The sequence below is a fragment of the Protomyctophum parallelum genome, assembly GCF_964188405.1.
Source record: "Protomyctophum parallelum genome assembly, chromosome: 6".
Classification (NCBI taxonomy): Eukaryota; Metazoa; Chordata; class Actinopteri; order Myctophiformes; family Myctophidae; genus Protomyctophum; species Protomyctophum parallelum.
Genome location: NC_139701.1, coordinates 26,559,336 through 26,581,591, shown reverse-complemented (window position 1 = coordinate 26,581,591; position 22,256 = coordinate 26,559,336). Strand labels below are relative to the sequence as shown.

At 43.5% G+C, this 22,256-nt stretch overlaps 1 protein-coding gene across 7 annotated transcripts in view; it reads right to left on the bottom strand.

Moving 5' to 3' along the window:
* The window catches only part of elavl4 (ELAV like neuron-specific RNA binding protein 4), a gene marked incomplete at both ends in the record, with an annotated part of 103,114 nt that overhangs the window by 73,733 nt on the left and 7,125 nt on the right, over positions 1-22,256 (bottom strand). For 2 of the 7 annotated variants that reach the window (XM_083767626.1, XM_083767627.1), the window contains one exon: positions 10,596-10,619. The exons of 4 other annotated variants lie outside the window; for them this stretch is intronic. In XM_083767626.1, coding sequence (XP_083623752.1) covers positions 10,596-10,619 — 24 coding nt within the window. Of the gene's footprint in view, positions 1-10,595; positions 10,644-22,256 lie in introns of those variants that run through there. One more of the 7 variants, XM_083767628.1, reaches the window with a different exon arrangement.

Here is a 22,256-nt window from a genome sequence, read left to right as displayed (position 1 = left end):
AGAACACGACCAATGGGACAGATCATTCAGTGTTGCTAAGATACCACCACCCCCCCCACACACACACACACACACACACACACACACCATAGACACATAGGGGGCGACTGTGGCTCAAGAGGTAGAGCAGGTCGTCCAATGATCCATGGGTCGGCGGTTCGAATCCCGGCTCCTCCTGTCTACATGTCGAAGTGTCCTTGGGCAAGACACTGAACCCCCAATTGCTCCCGATGTGCTGGTAGGTACCTTGCATGGCTTCCGCCGCAATCGGTGTATGAATGGGTGAATGTAATGCACAATCTATGTAAAGCGCCTTGGATAAAGGCGCTATATAAATGCACCATTTACCATTTACCATTTACCACACACACACACACACACACCCTTGGACGATGGGGTCTATTCTCAAACTTAGCTCTGCTCAAAGTTAACTTGTATGTGACGAGCGGCACTGACAGGCGCTCAAAATAATAATACAAATAAAAACGATTTTTCGACTCATATGTTTTGAGGCATGAGTCATACTCGAGTCGATTTTCAACTTTTTTCAACATCCCTACTCGTTAGCTGTCTCTCTTTCATTAATTTGTTCCACCTGTGTAGGCTACTCTCAGAAGCGCATTGAGTGTGTGTGTGTGTGTGTGTGTGTGTGTCAGGGCTCCAGACTAACTTTTTTCACCACCGTCCCGGAACCGTCCCAAAATACAATTTGAACCGTCCCGAAGTAAATGTATACCGTCCCGGGGGAAAAAAAGTACAAAAAAGCACCACTCAAATTGTGAAATTAATAACTGTATTCCTATTGTAATAGAAATACAATTAAGCCAAACAAATAATGTACTGTATTGAATACATGCAGACAGTACATTATTTGTTTGGCTTCATGTTTCTTCTGTAGATACACTGATTTGCTCCCAGATGAAAAATAGGTTAAAAATCAAATTAATCTTAGGCTTTGTAATTAATCTAAATTAATCATATTTTAATCGCATATCAATATTCGACCTGAGAACAGTGATATTTTCAAATGGATTTTGTTATTTTGGTGTAGCCTACCAGTGAATCAATGAATAGTGACTACAGTAGCTTATAAAACTTTGGTGTAGGCTACTTGATCAAGACCAACAGATAACGTGCAGCAATGCAGGTATATGAATACTCAAATGTCTATTACATGGTTGGCATGAGAAAACAAATAAAAACAACTTTATTAGGGGGAATACTAAGACGAAGGATCAATATAATAATAATAATAATAATAATAATAATAATAATAATAATAATAATAATAATAAATACAATCAATAAAAACTGTGGAATGAGAGCGTTTTGGGGTGTGCATTCCACAGTGTTGGGGCAGCAATTCCAGAACAATCTGAGCATTAGAAAACATCTGTTGCTTCAGAGGATATATACCAACATATTATTTAATGTCGATGCCAGCTAGCAAGCCTAGCATGGAAGCTAACGTTAAACGTTGGTGATGTAGTGTAGCCCCATGTCCATATGGAACCTTTCTGTGGCACACAACCATGGTTTTATCCAAGCTTCCAACCGATAGTTTTTCAATCTAAATGTCCCATCCACGGGGCAAAAGCAATATAATTCCTATGATTCCGTTGGGTGAATGTAGTGTGTGCGTTGTTGTTGCTGTTGTCAACTGTCTGACTCTGACGGCACGGCAAATTCTCATGCTGCTCATCGCTGCACACGAAATGCGCATTTTCAGTGTAAAAATCTCGAGCCCTGGTGTGTGTGTCACTGTGTTTGTCTCTTCTGCCGTCTGCAGGACTTTCAAATAATTGTAAACACAACATGAACATAGTACTCTTATTATGCATATCGCATTCTCGCGGAGAGTAAAAAAAAATATATATATATAATATATATTTTTTATAATAATAATAATAAAAAACGAATGGTTCAAGGCCATAAATTAAGATTCGAGTGCCAACCTTAACGAGCGAACATTCAAACCCTGAATGTTCGGGGACAGCCTTACTATCTAGACATCTACTAGCCTCATGGCCACACAATTCTTATAATGGATACAGCAGCATACATTTGCTCCTCCTTAGTGGCAATATATTTTTCATGCACCAAAGATTATATCAATCACCTACAGTACTGTATGTAGAGTAAATGTCAATGCAGTGGTTGCGAATATTTCCCTTTTGATTGTGAGTGTGCTGATATTTTCATAAACGATATCAAGCATTGTGTACAAAGCTGCAACAAAGTTAGTACACCAGTGGACACACAGCAAATGCATTTTATGCTGATTACGCATTATGTTTCCAGTGCAACTTAATGACAGACTGGTGCAATTCTAAATGGCTTCTACTGCGGCAGGAGGAGAGAGGGGAGTAAGACACAAAAGCCTAAATGTATACTCGTGCAGCTAAACAGATAGGCCTGCGGCATACCAACTAAACCGTCGAGTGTGGCGTGCATTCAAACGAGCAGATTAATCCCCCCTACTGCCTTACAGTGCAGAGTAATTGAAAATGCCCGCAGGAGACTATCTATGCTCATATGCCGTAGCATGTGCCAGCGAGGCAACGTACATATAGAAGGCGCGGGGGCTGATTGCCATAGAAAATTCTGGAACGGCGTTTAAGTTCGACAGCGTGCGGTGGGGTGCCGTGCATCTGAGAGATAGAGTAGATCTATCTCACTGTCGTTCCTCATTCTCTCTCTCTCTCCCTTTGTCTTCCCCCCGCTCTTTGCCTACCCATCTCACTCGCTTCGTGCTCGCTCGCCTCCCCTGATAGCGACTTGACGGGTGCTTTTCGAGCCCGCCACTGACGTTTATCAGTCTTGATAAGCATCTGAAGTCACATTTCCTCCATTTCCATCTAGTTATGCTGCAGGACGGGGAATGTTCCAGTCAATTTGACGGGAATATGCATTTACTGCTGGAATAAACATCCCTTATGGGACAACTGCCTTCACTATCAATATTACAATCTCAAACTACTGTCGATAGCTACTGATGGGACTGACTGCTAGCCTACCTCTGTCTCTTGTGAACAACGTTATGCACACGCACGCACACGCACACACACACACACACACACACACACACACACACACACACACACACACACACACACACACACACACACACACACACACACACACACACACACACACACAAAGTGAGTGACAAGAGCAAATAGGCAGGCAGTATGACGGTACTTGCTACTTGCTTGTTTTCTAATAATTCATATGGTATAGCTTTTTCCTTTTAGAAGTGGGGAAAGGTTCCAGAATTATGATCTTCTTTTACCAACCAAGGCGCCTACATTTATGAGTCAGTGGTCACAATTGACCTTCTAAATGGACCTCTTGTCTCTACCAACACATAGAGACCCACCCATCCTCCATCTCTACCAACACATAGAGACCCACCCATCCTCCATCTCTACCAACACACAGAGACCCACCCATCCTCCATCTCTACCAACACATAGAGACCCACCCATCCTCCATCTCTACCAACACACAGAGACCCACCCATCCTCCATCTCTACCAACACACAGAGACCCACCCATCCTCCATCTCTACCAACACATAGAGACCCACCCATCCTCCATCTCCACCAACACATAGAGACCCACCCATCCTCCATCTCCACCAACACACAGAGACCCACCCATCCTCCATCTCTACCAACACATAGAGACCCACCCATCCTCCATCTCTACCAACACATAGAGACCCACCCATCCTCCATCTCCACCAACACACAGAGACCCACCCATCCTCCATCTCTACCAACACATAGAGACCCACCCATCCTCCATCTCTACCAACACACAGAGACCCACCCATCCTCCATCTCTACCAACACATAGAGACCCACCCATCCTCCATCTCTACCAACACACAGAGACCCACCCATCCTCCATCTCTACCAACACACAGAGACCCACCCATCCTCCATCTCTACCAACACATAGAGACCCACCCATCCTCCATCTCTACCAACACACAGAGACCCACCCATCCTCCATCTCTACCAACACACAGAGACCCACCCATCCTCCATCTCTACCAACACACAGAGACCCACCCATCCTCCATCTCTACCAACACATAGAGACCCACCCATCCTCCATCTCTACCAACACATAGAGACCCACCCATCCTCCATCTCTACCAACACACAGAGACCCACCCATCCTCCATCTCTACCAACACACAGAGACCCACCCATCCTCCATCTCTACCAACACACAGAGACCCACCCATCCTCCATCTCTACCAACACATAGAGACCCACCCATCCTCCATCTCCACCAACACACAGAGACCCACCCATCCTCCATCTCCACCAACACACAGAGACCCACCCATCCTCCATCTCCACCAACACACAGAGACCCACCCATCCTCCATCTCTACCAACACACAGAGACCCACCCATCCTCCATCTCTACCAACACATAGAGACCCACCCATCCTCCATCTCTACCAACACACAGAGACCCACCCATCCTCCATCTCTACCAACACATAGAGACCCACCCATCCTCCATCTCTACCAACACACAGAGACCCACCCATCCTCCATCTCTACCAACACACAGAGACCCACCCATCCTCCATCTCTACCAACACACAGAGACCCACCCATCCTCCATCTCTACCAACACACAGAGACCCACCCATCCTCCATCTCTACCAACACACAGAGACCCACCCATCCTCCATCTCTACCAACACACAGAGACCCACCCATCCTCCATCTCTACCAACACACAGAGACCCACCCATCCTCCATCTCTACCAACACACAGAGACCCACCCATCCTCCATCTCTACCAACACACAGAGACCCACCCATCCTCCATCTCTACCAACACATAGAGACCCACCCATCCTACATCTCTTGCTACAGTATATATCACATACTACAGTGGGACCGTTTTCAACTTTGCTGTTGATGTGTTGAAACAGGCCCCACTTGGCCCTGGGAAGACTAAGTGAACAGCTGGTTGTGTATACCCCTAAATATGTCTATTATCCAACCTCAATGGTGCCACTTTGTAGCGTGTTCAGTTGCGTGTTCGATCTATAATTCATCCAGTTACAGAAATATATAAATGTTTAATATGCCGGGAGTCAGTGAGGAAGTCCTTCACCCTGTCAAAACTGTGACCTTGAAACGTCCTTTAAACATCACACAGCCACGGCACTGGGGCCAGTGAAGCTGCCAGAACCAAAAAACAGGCAACACGCACAGTCGCACACGCACACACGCACACACACACACACACACACACACACATATATGCGCATGCACACACACATATAGCGTAAAGACACACGCAGTGCCTGCCTGCCCGCTGATGCTTTCGGCTGCTTTCTGTTCTCTTTTTTTCCGGGTATGCAAAATGCAGATGAGACGACTCAGCCGCTTGTGCACAGTCTCTGGAGAAACTGTCACTCAAATACAAACGTCAGTATGAATACTAAAACACACAGTGTACAGCAAAGGATGAGAGGCAGAGGAAGAGAGGGAAGCAGAGGGGGAAGGAGGGGGGAGAAGTGGGTAAGAGACAGACAGACAGACAGACAGACAGACAGACAGACAGACAGACAGACAGACAGACAGACAGACAGACAGACAGACAGACAGACAGACAGACAGACAGACAGACAGACAGACAGACAGACAGACAGACAGACAGACAGACAGGTTAGAGAGAGAGAGAGAGAGAGAGAGAGAGAGAGAGAGAGAGCAGCAAAATTAGATAAGGACACAAGTGTTCCTCAATCTTTGTGCATCTTTGATGGAACAAAGAGTTATGCACATGAATATCTCTTTCCTCCCAGTGTATTTTCCATCGGGATATTTATTCTGAAAAGCAGCGAGGCACAACAAGAGCTTGGGTCTGTATTTGCTAGCGGGTTGAGAAGCTAACAGTCCCCAGCTGACTACAAGTCTGTCTGTGCATGGCAATCTGAGCTGTTGCCAAGGAATTAGGTCTAGTATTTCTGAATCCTACTCCCCTCACCAGATTTCTAGCTTTCTAAAGGGGAGGGACAACATTTTAAATAAATGAAGGAAATCACTGTGGAAGCCTATTAAATTTTCAACGTGACCGTTTTGTGAATCTTCATGTGTGTTTAAGGCTCACACAAAAGGAATATTTAAAAACCAAGGCATGTTAATTGGGGCAGAGACTGTTACAGAGCCTTCTTACTCAAACAGGCTTTTGGCTCATTAACCACTTGCATTCAGCTTTTATTTAAAGGAAATTGGAGAAGACATTTAAAACCTACAAAATATTGTATTGTCAGTGCATCCCGCCAAAATATTGAACAGAATACATGTTAAAAGAAAATAAGGCAATGGCATTATACTCACATTGCTTGCTGTTTAATTACTACAACACATTATGCTTTGTCCGCATTAAAACAATACATAGTCACATCAATGATGTTATCATTTGTGTTATGTGCTAAATGTTCAGTATGTATTTTAATTTCATGTCATCGTCACATTAAATAGATTTTATGTTAAACTCACCCAATGATTGCTTAATTAAATGTTTTAGTTTGTAGTTAATTGTGAAGTGCAATTGTAGCCTACTGTATATTATATTATATACACTGTGACATACAGTAGACTGTATGGGGGGGAGACAGCCCCAAGTGGAAGAGATCTTGATGAGGTGCAATAATCGACGAAAATAGTGTTAGTCTTGAGCACATTTCTCTGGCTTCTATATTATTACCTGCTAATTTAACCAGGAATCCAGTACTGAACCTCATTATAGTCTGTGGGCCTAACACAGTAAACATCTAATTATCTAACTGGCAACTGTCTCTGTGTCTCATCTCAAGTCAAGCCAACCATTCATAAGCTACCAAGAGGGCACACACGCACGCATACACGCACAAACTATAGCCCATAACAACATGCAAGCAGACACAGTCGGACACAAACACAACAACAGCAACTTGACATTTCCACAATATCTGTAGATAATTACTGTGTATGAATGTGCTAGGACTGCACGGCTGGAAATCCAGTGGGCAACCTGACAATGCATGTCAACACAAACATCAGCAACATCAATGTTTGCACCACTGTGATTATACACAAATCACACACCACTAGAGTGCCAAAGGCACTTCACTCATCTGCCGTTTAGATGCCACCCATCCACTAGGACATGCCTTGTACACAATCATATAGGACATATTAGAGTACGTACAGTAATTCCAGCCAAATTGACCACGAGGGACTCGAGGGAGATCATTTTGTAATAAGCTAACTAGAAAAAACTATAACCAACGTCGCCTTAAAAGTTGAGATTTTCCAGCTGGAGCAAAGATACTGAGGCGATGGAACGCTTTGTCCGCATTTCTCCGTTCACGCTGCCCGTCGCATTGAATTTGTATGTAATGCTCAAAATGAACCTTTCAATGTTAACGAATTAACCTTAATGTTACTATAATGGAAGAACATCACCATTGAAAAGCAAGGTACGTTTTGGTAAGGCGTACTTGCTTGTTCTGGTAGTTAACCCATTTTGGACTGAATCCTGACCTAAGTTTTCTGAAAAACTTCAAATATTTATATAGCAGCATACCTTTTTTTTATACTGTAGGCTACATACTGTACAGAACCCCAAAAGGGGTTCCCGTCCAGAAGGGTTACAACACCAAAAGGGGTTCTGTCACAGCAGAAAAACTGTAAAATAAATGGAAAGAGGCATGAATAGAAAACAAATTACTTTCATGGGAGTGCCCATTGTGTATCATTGTAATCATTATTTATTACCACCCTTGAAACTGTCGTACTGTATTACATTGATGAATCTGGTTGGCAGTGGAGATACAGTAGTTAAAGCATAAATTCCCCTTTCATGCTAATATAAAAGACCTGGCATTTCTGGCCAGTGTCAGCAAAGCAGATTGAAAATGAAATGCCCCTTTTTGCTGTCTGGGGTGTACAGACATACGGGTACGCCTCAGCCTGTCCCATGCACGCCTTATATTAAGGTCGTATAGGAAAGACGAAAGACAAGAATGATTCTGTCAATCTGTCTGTGTCATCATCCCCCTCTCTTCATTTGTCTGCCGTTTAATCAGGCTCTAGTTAGGCATGTCACTCCATATCTAGACACACGTCAGTCACACTGCCCCCCACCATTACACAGACTGATGCAAACTACTGCACCCCCCCACCACACCACACAACACAACACAACACAACACAACACAACACAACACAACACAACACAACACAACACAGCACAGCACAGCACAGCACAGCACAGCACAGCACAGCACAGCACAGCACAGCACAGCACAGCACAGCACAACACAACACAACACAACACAACACAACACAACACAACACAACACAACACAACACAACACAGCACAGCACAGCACAGCACAGCACAGCACAGCACAGCACAGCACAGCACAGCACAACACAACACAACACAACACAACACAACACAACACAACACAACACAACACAACACAACATAACATAACATAACATAACATAACATACCACACTGACTACACCGCAAGAAGCGCTTGCTGTTGCTATACAATTTATATCATCTTTTGAGTTTACAAACTACATAATGAAGCAACAACTGCAGAGTCTGTGCATTCAGCTTAATGAATTCTCCACATCCCACTCTGTTAGCATTGATGTGTAACCTTGGAGCTTGACAGTGGAAGGTGGACAGGAAAGCATGGTATTCTGCCTAAGGGTAACTATATGGCACAGTGTGTACTGCATGTGTAGTTTATATTATTATGTGTGGGTGTACACATGTGTGTGTAGTGTTATAAATATGATGGCCAGTCCCAGAGCCCAGGACCCCCACCAGCATCTCACCATAGGAGGCCGCAGAGGTGTGGATCACACTCACATCTAATATTGGCCCTATTAGAATACTCAATATACTCTCTCTCTCTCTTTCTTTTGCTTTACAGTCCTTTTGTAATCCTTCTCTTTCTGCCCTTCTGTCACACCATCTCCAGTGTTATTATTTATCATTCTCTATCTGTATCTATGTCTCCCTATCCCACTTCAAATATATGCATTCACGCACACATACAAACTCACAGGCTATTTGGATGCAGTCTCTGCCAAGCCCCTGTATCTACGCAACACTAGGCTGCAAGCACTGAGTGTCCAGGGAGACTGGGTGATAGCTACAGTGCCGCCGCCAGCCCTGTCGGCAAGCTAGGGAATTGCCTTCTTTTCAATTAGCATTTTGATTGCATGTGAGGGACAGAAGCCATCACGCAAACAATCAAACATTTACTTGCTGACAAATGAGAATGATGCCACCACCATTGTTGATGCTAATATAAGTGACTCACGCACAGTGAGTCACTTATGATGGGAAGAGAACAATTCTGAACACATATGGGGTTGTGCTAGAATGCACAACTGTGGTTTTAAATTTAATGCTGGTGGGTAAATCCCAAGCAATACTAGGTAGTGTGTGAAATGTATGAGTAGAGGTTTGGGGAAAGAGCCTCTGTCTTATGGCTGGACAGCAGAGAATAAATATTGTGGTTGTGATTTTTTTTTTGTCAGCAGCCTTGTATCTTGGCAGCTGTTATGGAGGCATAGATGACTAGATGGAAGGCTGTGTGGATGAACGCAAAGTTGAAGGAAGTCTGTGCCAGCTTACAATAATCTCTCTCATTTCACACACATACACACACATGCATGCGCACGCGCATGCACGCACGTGCGCACACACATACACACACACACACACACACACACACACACACACACACACACACACACACACACACACACACACACACACACACACACACACACACAGGCTCAGCTTGAGGTTTTGAGATGACACAGGCACAGCATTAACATTTGAGCATGCACATAGAGCAAGCACACCTACTCTGGCACCAGCATGTACACAAACACACACTGGCGCTGTGTGTACACAAAACAGCGTGACAAATATCTACTCATATGAGTAATATGAGTAATATGCCGCACTTTGCATACATGAATATCAATGAAGCCAAAAGTCCAATGTCTCTCCTGTTCACAGCACATTCTGTTGCCTTTGTCTCACTACATATACAGGTGTACATATACATATACATATATAATACAAGACTGGTGCAAAGGCAAGAAGGAGGTGATTCCTACACCCACGTCATTACCATAAAATGGGAGCTGTTCACCGATTACCTCCCACCCTCCCTCATTCCCTTCCACGTTTTCTGCCTCCCCCTATGGCTCCTTACCTCTAACGCTAGAGCTACACCTCTCCCATTAGCATGGTTTCTGGCTCCATCCTGCTCTCCCTCTCTGATTCTGCCCACTAGCCATGGCCACACTAGCCCTCTCTACTCTGCCCAGTGCCCATGCATATAGCTATATCAACATAATGCCCAGGAACTCTGGCATCACAGAGTGCAACTATTAAACAAAGTACCAGAATAGAATATAGTAGACTATAAGAGAAAGGAATAGAGAATGAATACTACTATGACTGATCTAATGCTGTGTATACTGCTGGCTGTATAGTGACAGGCTGCCTGCAGCCTTCATCCTTACCATCTTAAACCCATTCCACTCCATTTGGGAGCCGCCAGCCGTTGTCTCTCTCTCTCTCTCTCTCTCTATCTCCACACACACACACACACACACACACACACACACACACACACACACACACACACACACACACACACACACACACACACACACACACACACACACACACACACACACACACACACACACACACACAACAACAGCAACGCCTGGGTGAAAAAATTAAAACAAGAAACAATCCCCTATTCTCTATCTCTCTCTCTCTCTCGCTCTCCTCCAGAGCTTTCTGTTTATTATTTTCGGTCTCTTTGTCTCTGTGGCTTCCCCGGTGTTTGTGTCTGAGTTTTAGCAGCGAGTAGACAGCAAGGTGCTAGTGGTGTAGAGAGCAGGCATCGCCTTCTTCCATAGACGGTAGACGCTGAGAGGAGAATGGTGCGCTTAGAGTGGGGAGTGTGTTGGGCTGCAGTGACGCTCCCGCCCTTCTCTAGCCCTCCCTCTCTCCTCCCCACAGCCACACGCCCAGTCGCCTCCTCAGCTGGAAGGTCAGAGACCGCCCCCCACCCCACCCACCACTTTTTGTCAGAGTGCATGATTGGCTAAACAGCCTGCCTGTTGGCCCACAGACTCTCCTGCCCCTCCCTCAGTGTTAACACCTTCAATATCTGGCTGGCTGTTAGCCCTCATCGGCACACGCCAGCCCCAGCCCGGCTTGGCAGAGAAAAGGCTTTCTGAATCCCAGCAAAGCAATCAATCGCTGCTGAGGTCTCTGCTTGAGTGTGCTGGGCAGAGCAGTGCAGAGCAGTGCAGAGCAGAGCACTAGGAGAATGATTGCAGCCTCAGGCACTATGGTAATAGGATGCCTGCGCAGCACTATGTATATAAATTAGCTATTACTGGGTGCATGTTAAAATCCCCTGTACATTTACAACACTGTGTATACAGATTACCCCCTCCCCTCACTTTTTAGCTTTTTCTTTCTCTTGCCCTCTCTCATCCTGCTCTTTCTCTGTCTGTCTGTCTGTCTGTCTGTCTGTCTGTCTGTCTGTCTGTCTGTCTGTCTGTCTGTCTGTCTGTCTGTCTGTCTGTCTGTCTGTCTGTCACTAACTCACTCACTCACTCATTATACTCACACTCACTCACGCATGCCCGCCACGTGCACACGTACCGACGCGCGCACACACGCACGCACGCACGCACGCACGCACGCACGCACGCACACACACACACACACACACACACACACACACACACACACACACACACACACACACACACACACACACACACACTATATTATTATTATTATTATTATTACCCTTATTATTATAATTATTATGCCTCTTTCAAATATCCATATAAATCATTTACATTTATCAAAGTAAAAAAGTACACTACATTAGGCCTACTGTTGTATCTGAACTTCTGAGGACAAGAGTTCAATGTTTTCCTCAGCTGACAACGGCTCAACTATACTGTCCACTCAGGAGCTCATGGTGCTATACAAGTAAGTCACACAGCTGCGGAGGCAGGTGTAGCCAGCCTGCTCTGTATACTAACTACACAGCTGTGCATTTTCTTTATTTTTACAAATCGATTGAAATAAGAAGACATAAGTACAAGTGCAGGCTATTGCCCTTCTTCTAGGCTATAAAGAAACCCTACTGAGTCTGACTCAGGCAGAAGGATGCTCAACGAGCTACCTGTCTGCTGCATGCGGTGTGGCGATAGATAGACGAGACTATAGCATTCGGAATCGGTAGGTATACATTAATATAAAAATGAAAACAACACAGAGCAAAAATAAATATTCCCTATGAGTTCAGACTCACCATGACCATTCTCGTTTCGAGCTGGTGGTGATAGGAAGGGTGGTGGAACGTGTGTCTGGCAGAGAGATGCGTGGTTCCGATGGACAGGTAGCCTATAGTCGCGTGGTGTTGGAGATAATAGTGGAATGAATGAACCGGTGGTGAGTCTCGCAAGGACAGCGGAGCCGTGGGAGAAGAAGAAGGAACAGATCTATAATATAATCTATATCTATCTATCTTGGTGGAACGCGCATACAGACACGGGCGCTCAGAAAAAAAATAACAAAACTAACTACCGAAATGGGATAAAAATCACAAGCAACGAAAAGGACAGAGAGCGAGCACGGTGCACCCCGCTTCCGTGAGAAGACTTATGGAATAGCCGAGCTCTTATTGGCTGCGGGAGGCGGGGATGGGGCGGTGCGCCCACGGAGGAGAGAGTGGCGGAGGGAGGCAAGGCGTGTTGATGTGGTCGGTCCACGGCGGAAAGAACGGAGGGGATTCAGGAGAATGTGTTATTAAAGGTGCACCAGCAGGAACCTCACAGTTATAAGGTTATATAACTCTAAGAAAGTATAGTATACAGACACACATATCACTATGTCGCTGTCGGACTCGGACGGAGACATGCATACATTTAAATCTGCACAGCATGCAAGTGTGAGAATCATTCTGTCTGAGACGAGTCTGACATCACCACAGCTGATTATCATGCAGATAAATTAATCATTCACACATTGATTTATCTACAACGTTGCAGAAATGGTTACGTTTTCTTTCTTTCTTTCTTTCTTTCTTTCTTTCTTTCTTTCTTTCTTTTTTTCTTTCTTTCTTTCTTTCTGCAATTTGATGGTATAGCCTACTATAGCCTCCCGCAGTCTGACCCTTCAACCACATACCGGTATCATACCCATAAGCATAAGTTGTCCTCCCTCATCCTTGACAAAAACACATAGCCTATAGCCCTATATTTACAACCTGAAAAAGGGAAGCTCATTTTCTCCAGGTGGTCTGTTACTCTATCATAACAGACAAGAAGAGGGAGCCATTGCATCCTGTAACTCCTGTTACCTGGCAGCCAGCAGTCCAATGCCAAAACCCTTCTCACTAACACATGCACATATACATAATAGGCAATGCACACACACACACACACGCGCGCCCGCGCACACGCACACACACGCACGCACACACACGCACGCACACACACGCACACACACACACACACACACACGCACACGCACGCACACACACACACACACACACACACACACACACACACACACACACACACAGCAGTGGCTCAGGGGTAGAGTGACCGGATGGCAACCGCAAGGTTCCCAGAACCCGGGCTGATGTGCAGGTTGGTGCCGGTATTGGTGTGTAAATGGGTGAATGTAATGCACAATCTCTGTACAGCGCCTTGGATATAAATGCACTATTTACCATTTACCACACACACTAAACCTAATTTACACACACACACCAAACCTAATGCTCACTCTGTTCTCTCTCTTTCATCTCAGATGATCACACACACACACTGCACACACAAATATAACACAGGATAAGAACAAATTTAAGGTGACTGCTATTCTGCGATTATAATCCCCAATGAGGGATGTTCCTATCATATAATAGTGATAGTTTAAATCACTAACATTTAATTTTACAGATTTGCTTATTTACTGCTATTGTTTTTGTTTATTCCATGTTATTTTCATCACAGTTCTTTACATTTGTTTTATTTAAAAATAAATAGCCTACATTTCACTCTTCCTTTGCTATTATCTCTTTATAAATGAAAAAACCCAATATTAGCCCATTTGCGTGCCGAAAATAGCCGATCTACAAGCTCATTGTGAGCTATTTTTGGTGTGTGAAACTGCCATACGGCAAAGTATAAATCATGCTTATAGCATACAACCTCTCCACTTCACCTCTGCCCTCTCCACCTGTCTGTTGGAAGAGTACAGCTAGCTAGCATAGTGACAGCATGCCGGTGTAAGGCTGTGTGTGTGCCTGACATATTAATGAATCTTCGCTCTGCACTCAATTAGGCAGGCCTGAGCAGGATTCACGAGCGTGGACACGCATGGACACATGCACTCACCATACACACACACACACACACACACACACACACACACACACACACACACACACACACACACACACACACACACACACACACGCGCGCACACACACACATGCTCACGCACACACGCACGCACACATGCACACACACATACATACACACACAAACACACACACACACACACACACACAGTCACACACACACACACACGACACAAGGGAAATGCATGCACATACACTCACAAACACACACAGGAGATGATGTTCAAACAGGGTTTGCTATTGTTTGGGACAGAATAGAATTTGCTTGTCCTTGCAGTCTGGATGTGAATTAAGCTGGGGCTTTGTCTGAATATCTGAATTATATTGTATTAATTTGTATATAATGGGCCGTGGAATTAAGTGCAGAATAAAAACATGCAGAAAACACAAAGAGAATGGCTTCAAAATAGTAGTGCGTCTTTGCTGATTTCCCTTACACTGGCCCTCGGTGTGTTGAAGCTGGATAGTACCATCTTCTACACACACTCACTTCTCCATTACTCTTTTATTCTGCACTGACCTTTGAGTTTCACAAAACCTCTGGGTTGAAGCCCAGAGAAACCATTCTCCACCTCACTGCCTCCTGTATCCCCTCCAAAGTTCCAAACCACGCTTTAAATAATGGGGAATGAGGACAATGAGGATGAATGAATCATCAAACGTTGGGGGATCATTTTTCCAGTCTCCTGGAGGACAGGGAAGGGAGGTTGCTTTCTATCTCTATAAAATAATCCAAATAACTTTGTATTTGCAGTGTTGGAGGAGTTACTTTCACAATGTAATACATTACAGATATTACTTCTGTAATGAAAAATAATAATTACGTTACAAAATAACTGTTTGTGACAAGTAATATTCTATATTACGTTTGCATTCCTTCACAGAACATTCTCAATTGAAGCATAGAACAAGGCCCTGTTTAATATTAAACTGAAGGGTAGGCTAAATTGAATAGAGAAGCCATAATAATGTTATAGGTAGCCTTATGTTTTGCAGCCTAAAATGCAATGTCATGATGATACACAAACCACTCAGAAGCTGCAGCATCGGTGTAGAGGGAACATTAATAAAAGTCAAAATTGCAAATGGTAAACAAACTGCATTGTCATTAGTGTGCATGAATTTGTGAGAAGCATTACAAATGATAACAGAGTTCTTTTTTTAAAGTAATGCATTACTTGACAATTACCTCTAATACTATTATGTCTGTTCTTCACGTATGTATGTAATGCTATATGCAATGTGTTACTTGTGAAATGTCCAACTCTACACTCCAGTGAGTGATTTAGCTAAATTGTTTCATAGGACTATGGTTCATGTTAAAATAGAAAACAACACTCCAACTATGGAGGCAATGAATTGTGTGTGTGTGTGTGTGTGTGTGTGTGTGTGTGTGTGTGTGTGTGTGTGTGTGTGTGTGTGTGTGTGTGTGTGTGAACTGTTGTGTAGTCATGTACTAATTAAGAGACATTTAATTAAATGTATGGAAAGATGGAAGGAGTTGTTTGACTAGATGCTGTACAGCCTGGTTAGAGATGACAGGGTGTTCTCTATACTGTGTAGACTACACAGCTAAATCTGGATGCTTGTAGGTCGATTCGTATGCTCTTTCATATTTAAAGATGGAGTGCCGTGCTTTTTGTCCCTTATTTTGTGTTTATGAGGTGACAGTACTACATTAGACCCCTTGGTGTGGTTGTTATGTGCAATGATGTCTTCCCTTTGTACTTAGGGTTTCTTCCTGGAGACTGAAACCTTGACAGTCAAACGTGCCAATGAAAAAAACAGTGATATGGTGACATCACAATATCCGCCCCCACGTTTATCATACAACAACAGCTGTGGGTGCGGCTTCAGTTCATGTGGATCACCACCCATCACCATCCACCAGGCAAACTAGGCATACTTAATGAACTGTGTCCACATTTTAACAAATACTGTACACTTTTTTGAAAAAAAATCTTCCTCCTTAAGAGTCCTTATATAATAATACTAATGTGGAAAAAAATCACGGTACTCCATTCTTTAAATTAAAACAGTAAATGTACCTGTTCACAGTGCAGTACTGCAGGTCACAATGTGCAATTATGTTTGTCTATGGGTGAGTACATTTAACTTTCTATATATAAAAAAATCTATTTAAAAAATAGAAAATCAGTAAAGAACAAAAAACGCTAAGGGGGTGTTAAGGTATTATAGTAAACTGGTATTGTAATGTATATATATATATATATGATATGGTATTATAGTAAACTGTTAAATCATCAGTGTTGATTCAACTCTGACAATGAGCAAAGTTTAACCAAACGGGCCCACTCAGAGTTAAACACACAGTTTTATGATACGTAGCTTGCATAGTTAGTTCTGGCAGATACACTCGAGGGGCTCATTCCATTCAGTGCTATGCAAGGCCCACATGTCATACGCTGTCGTGGCAATCAGCTGACCATTACATTTAATCTTCCTGCATTTCTTCTGTTCCGTTCCTGGTTGTCGTTATGAGCTGTTTGCTCCCACCGCCACCCCAGCACCACCGGTGGGCGCTTCTATTCGTGAGTTATCTGACAGTAGCTTAGTAATAAGAAAGTTCTGCTTCTCGATTGACTTGATAAATTGCATTGCCGTTTTGTATGACATTGCTTGGAAATGAAACTGTATGGGCGTGAATACTTTTGGCTTTTCTGTTGATGACTGATGCATTTTTTCAGCGGATAAATGATATAGTATATTTCTTTACTGGTCTTCAGTTTTGAAAGTTAAAAAGCTTTTGTGGCTGAAACCCAGGACTGCCAGCCATACAGTCAGCAATGTGAAACCCCATCTCATTGATTGGCTCTGGCTCACACACACACACACACACACGCACGCACGCACGCACGCACACACGCACGCACGTATGCACGCACACACACAGACAGACAGAGTATGGCCGCATGGTCTTACACACATGAATGCACGCACGCACGCACATACACGCACACACACACACACACACACACACACACACACACACACACACACACACACACACACACACACACACACACACACACACACACACACACACACACACACACACACACACACACACACACATACATTTCAGTTCCTGAAGTGCCTTTTGGTCTGACACTGTGATGGCCATAGAGCCAAGGCTTAAACGGCCAGGCCCCAGCAGTCTGCTTCAGCCTGTGCTTAGAGCCTGCTAATACAGAGCAGAGAGCTGGCTAATTGTCATGAACTCCTTCTAACCCTCCACCCCTCCCTGCATCTCCACACCAAACCTGCACTCACTGCCCGTCGCGGATTAACTGCACGCTGCAGAGTCGATTCATTTATTTATTTATTTTCTGTTGATGCAAATGATCAGATTTCTTCAAAGGCTACTGACTGACTTGATTTTAAAGATCTCTGCTGTTAATACCTTCTGTCTTTTTCGGTTGCTGCTGTGTTACTCATTCTGCTTGCTTTTCCCTTCGATTAAAAAGTCTTGTTGCACAATAACAGATGCACACACACAAACTCACTAAGATCTATTCATGCCACTCCCTAAAAAAGATTTACTGTATATTGTTTTGTGTTTGATCTAAACAAGGATACGGTAGGCTATACTTTGCCTACACAATGTTACAGTGTGTTATTATAACAGTAACAGACAAGTCAAGAACAAGCAGGCAAACAATATTGTGCAGTGTATAACACGTTTGAATATGCAGTGCACAGATGGAGTGATAATTGTGGTCGGTCTCAGTTTGAGTCTTGTTAACTGTCAGACACGACATCTTAACACCTGTCTCATGTTTCACTCTGCATAATAAGGTTTCTATTTAAAAAGCGGAGAAGTGAAGATACCAGCCAAGGTGTCACCTGAGAGAGTGCCCAGAAAATTCCTTGATTATGGAAAAGAAGACGTCAAACATCATCTTGTGTTTCGTAGTGAAACTGGTTACCTTGCTTGCAAACGCTCTAATTAAATCAAAATTGAAACAATCAAGAAGATAAAATGGTCTGAAATTCTGAATTTAATTATAGTTGTGCACTGTATTGTTTTACGATAGAGTATAAAAACAAAAAAGAACAGCATGACAGAGGTAAAAAGGAACAATACAACCCTTGTCAGGCAGGGCTGTTCTTATAGCACCATCTTACTCATAAGAACCTAATACATTTAATCGGCTGACTCGGCCCAGACTCTCCTCAGCATGCAAGTGCTTACTTGGGACTCTGTTTGATTTTGTCCTTGAAGGATACATTTAGTTTCTGTATTGAAGTTCTGGCAGCAGCCTCATCGAGCTGCGCTACTCAGATTGATGATCACCTCTCCCCTGGCAGGTGTCCACCCTGCCTCCGTCGGTAACAATCAACAAATGGGTGTCAGAGCCTGTGACTCTCATGTCTTCCTGGCCAGGGACGAACCCTTACTGTCTCCCAGACACCATGCAGACAGCCATTAACACCATGCTACTGTATCCAGGAAGAGAGGCTGTATCGTTTGCATTCAATAGACCTTTGGGAATGTTTTCAATAATACTGTAATGAGCAAACCTTGGAAGAACAAATATTGGTAGATTCAGAGATATTCCCATTAGTACTGCCAGTGGTAAAATATGCTGTACACATCCAGGGTAATTTGAGGCATTTTGGTATATAAAAACATCCATGAAACGGCTGTTAAAATGTATTAAATAAAGTATTCTGCTGAAATCTAGCAGTGTTACTTCTCTTTATGCCAAAAGGCATCCACGGTAATTTCAACCCCATGTTAGTCCCTTCTCTCAGAAGACATGAATCCTTCATGTTGATCCTGGAACACGGCGGCTCTGCATGTGTCACAGCATGCAGGCCTTTCCATAACAACTGGAAGCTGTTTGCTGTGGATATAGTGCTGCAGACAGCAACGATGTGACAGGAGCTGTCTGAAAGCTGAGGCCAGATTATCTGTCTCTAACTGTAATAGGGAGTGAGAGCTCGCTCAGGCTACTAAACTAAATCACAATGATATAAGTAAAGATGAACAGTTTAGCATATGGGTGAAAAGTTCAAGATTCTTGTATCTTGAATTGCTGGTTACAAAAAAAAGAAAAAGAGTTGAGTAGTAAAAATACAATAGTATATTTCTTCCCGTTTTTGTTTTGTTGTCTCAACCATCTTATCTCAAGGAAAACATTAGGCAGAAGCTTTATATTTTAGTTAAAGTTGTAGTAAACATAATTATAATAAAGATGCACATAATTTTAAGGAACCAAAAACAGTATTGACAAATTCACACGGCAGCCATTTTGCTCTTAACCCATTAAGGCGGGAACCCCTTTTGGTGTTTTAAGCATTACGTTAAACTTTAGCTATTGAAAAATAGCAGATCTACAAGCTCATAGAGTGGCGCGCTGTGAACTTGTAGGTCTGCTATTTTTTTAATCGTTAAAATGTGCCTCAAATCAATCCGAAAATGTTCATGATTAAAAAAACTTTATTATTTAATTTCGACGTCAGGCCTGATTAATTCATACTCATGGGTGAGAAATGAGAGTAGTTGGTCCCAGGCTGAAGCCAGAAATGAAAGGCCCAGAGAGGCTTAGCTATGCATTGGCTGTTGGGCCTGGTAGGAATATTGGCACAGAGCATGTATTCTCAACAGGACTGTGGTGGATTAGAGTCCATTTGGACAGCAGAGGGGTCCACAGTTTGGGATGACATTCAACACCTAGGCCTGTATCTGCTTCTGTACATATAATGATCATGGGATTCTGTTTTGTTTTTCAATGTTATCTGTTACAAGTGACTGTTACAATAATTACAATTACATGATTGTAGATACAGATACATTGAACCCAGTGAATTTAAGTAAGAGTAATAGTCAATTAGTTGACTAAAACATTTATTTTGTATGCTTAAAATATACAATCAGAGTCCCAGAGCCCCTTTGATCTCTGATCTTTGTGAGATTAAGCAGTGGGCATATTGCAGTGTGGTGGGTCCTTCGGTCATGGAGTGCAGTGGTGGGGCGGTAGAGGTGGCGGCCTGTTTTACGTTTGATCCCTGTCGGGGAACAACCATGCTCGCAGGGTGACCACTGTGGTCCATCTGGTGGAGGCTTTAATCACGACACCCCCACCACACATACACACGCACACACACACACACAGGCAAACACGCATGGACATGAGTGCACGCACATGCGCACGCACACACTACGTGCACATACACATACACACACACGGCTGCTCATGGGAGAGGAGATTCTCTCGACCGTTGCTTATTGCCCTGGCCTTTCTGTCTTTCATGGGGATTGTTTCTTCGCTCAGGCGCTGTAGCACTCCAGAAGAGCATCTCCTCCTTGATGCCCTCAATAAATCTGTGTAATAACACCACCTGATTTCTGCCAAGATGGAAAATACTAGTTCTAACTCTCTCAGAATATGCCTAAATGGTTGGGAAAGAATGTTCTTTTTGGAATGAAGCACATGCAGGATTCTTCACAGGGCTGCTGCCCCACAGACAGCGCTGTGGACTGAAACATGCCCACAGCACTGTGCCCACACTGCGCAAATCCACTTCTCCAAATGTCACTTCATGCTTAACTGCTCTTTCTTATGCTTGACAAAAAACGAGTAAAAGCGAGTAGATCAGAAAAAACCAATAACTCTGCTGCTTTTCAGTTTAAATGCGTACATGCTTGATAATTTACTTTATGTACCGGTAACTTGCATCATCAAGCCATTTCATTGTTTGACGAAACATTATTATTTATTTATTTCATCATGGCTAATATTGCTAATTTCATAATGAGGACAGTTTTACTTCTACCCTATTCAGACCCATTGGACCAATACTACCATGGTTGATTAAGTACATTGGAATACGAATTGAAAGCAGGCTAAATACACACTATATAAATGGACTGCATTTATATAGCGCTTTTCAATGTATACTTCACATTCACCCACACATTCACACACCGACAGTGGAGGAAACCATGCATGCATCATTTGGGAGCATTGGGGTTCAGTGTCTTGCTCATATGGGACACTTCGACACCAACTCTGGGGGAGCCCAGGTTCGAACGGGGAACCTTATGTTTCCCAAGCGGCCGCTCTACCTCTTGAGCCACTGCCGCCCGCCCCCATATGCAAGCCTTGATAGGTAAATGTAATGTGGTGATATGGGAGATGAGAACACACTAAAAATAATTACATAATATTTCAGCACCTTAATCATTAATTCATTCCTTTTTTCATTCATTTAAAAAAATTGTTACAAATGCCTCAGCTCACGGCAGACTCCATGGTTAAACATTCAAAACTAAATGCTGCTGTTAGAATATATTCATTATTAATGGGACTGGATCGCTACTGGGTGATACCATTGCTGCATCTTATTCAGGGTTACATGGAGAGCTGTTCGCTGTTGGCAGCACCACTGGCAAAATCCTGAGCAAGCACTGTAACTCCAGACCTGATTATTATACAGCTAGATTATATAGCTGTATAATAATAACTGTATAGCAATTTCCTACTGTAGCCTTTCTTTTTTTTTTTTAAGATATTTTTTTGCGGCTTACGCCTTTATTGATTTTTTAAGGGATAGAAAGTAGGCTGACAGGAAACGGGAGAGAGATGGGGGGATGACATGCGGTAAAGGCCGTGTCGGGTCCGGGAGTCGAACCCGCGGCACACCGCGACTGGATCACCAGTCCGGTGCCCAGACCGTTACGCTA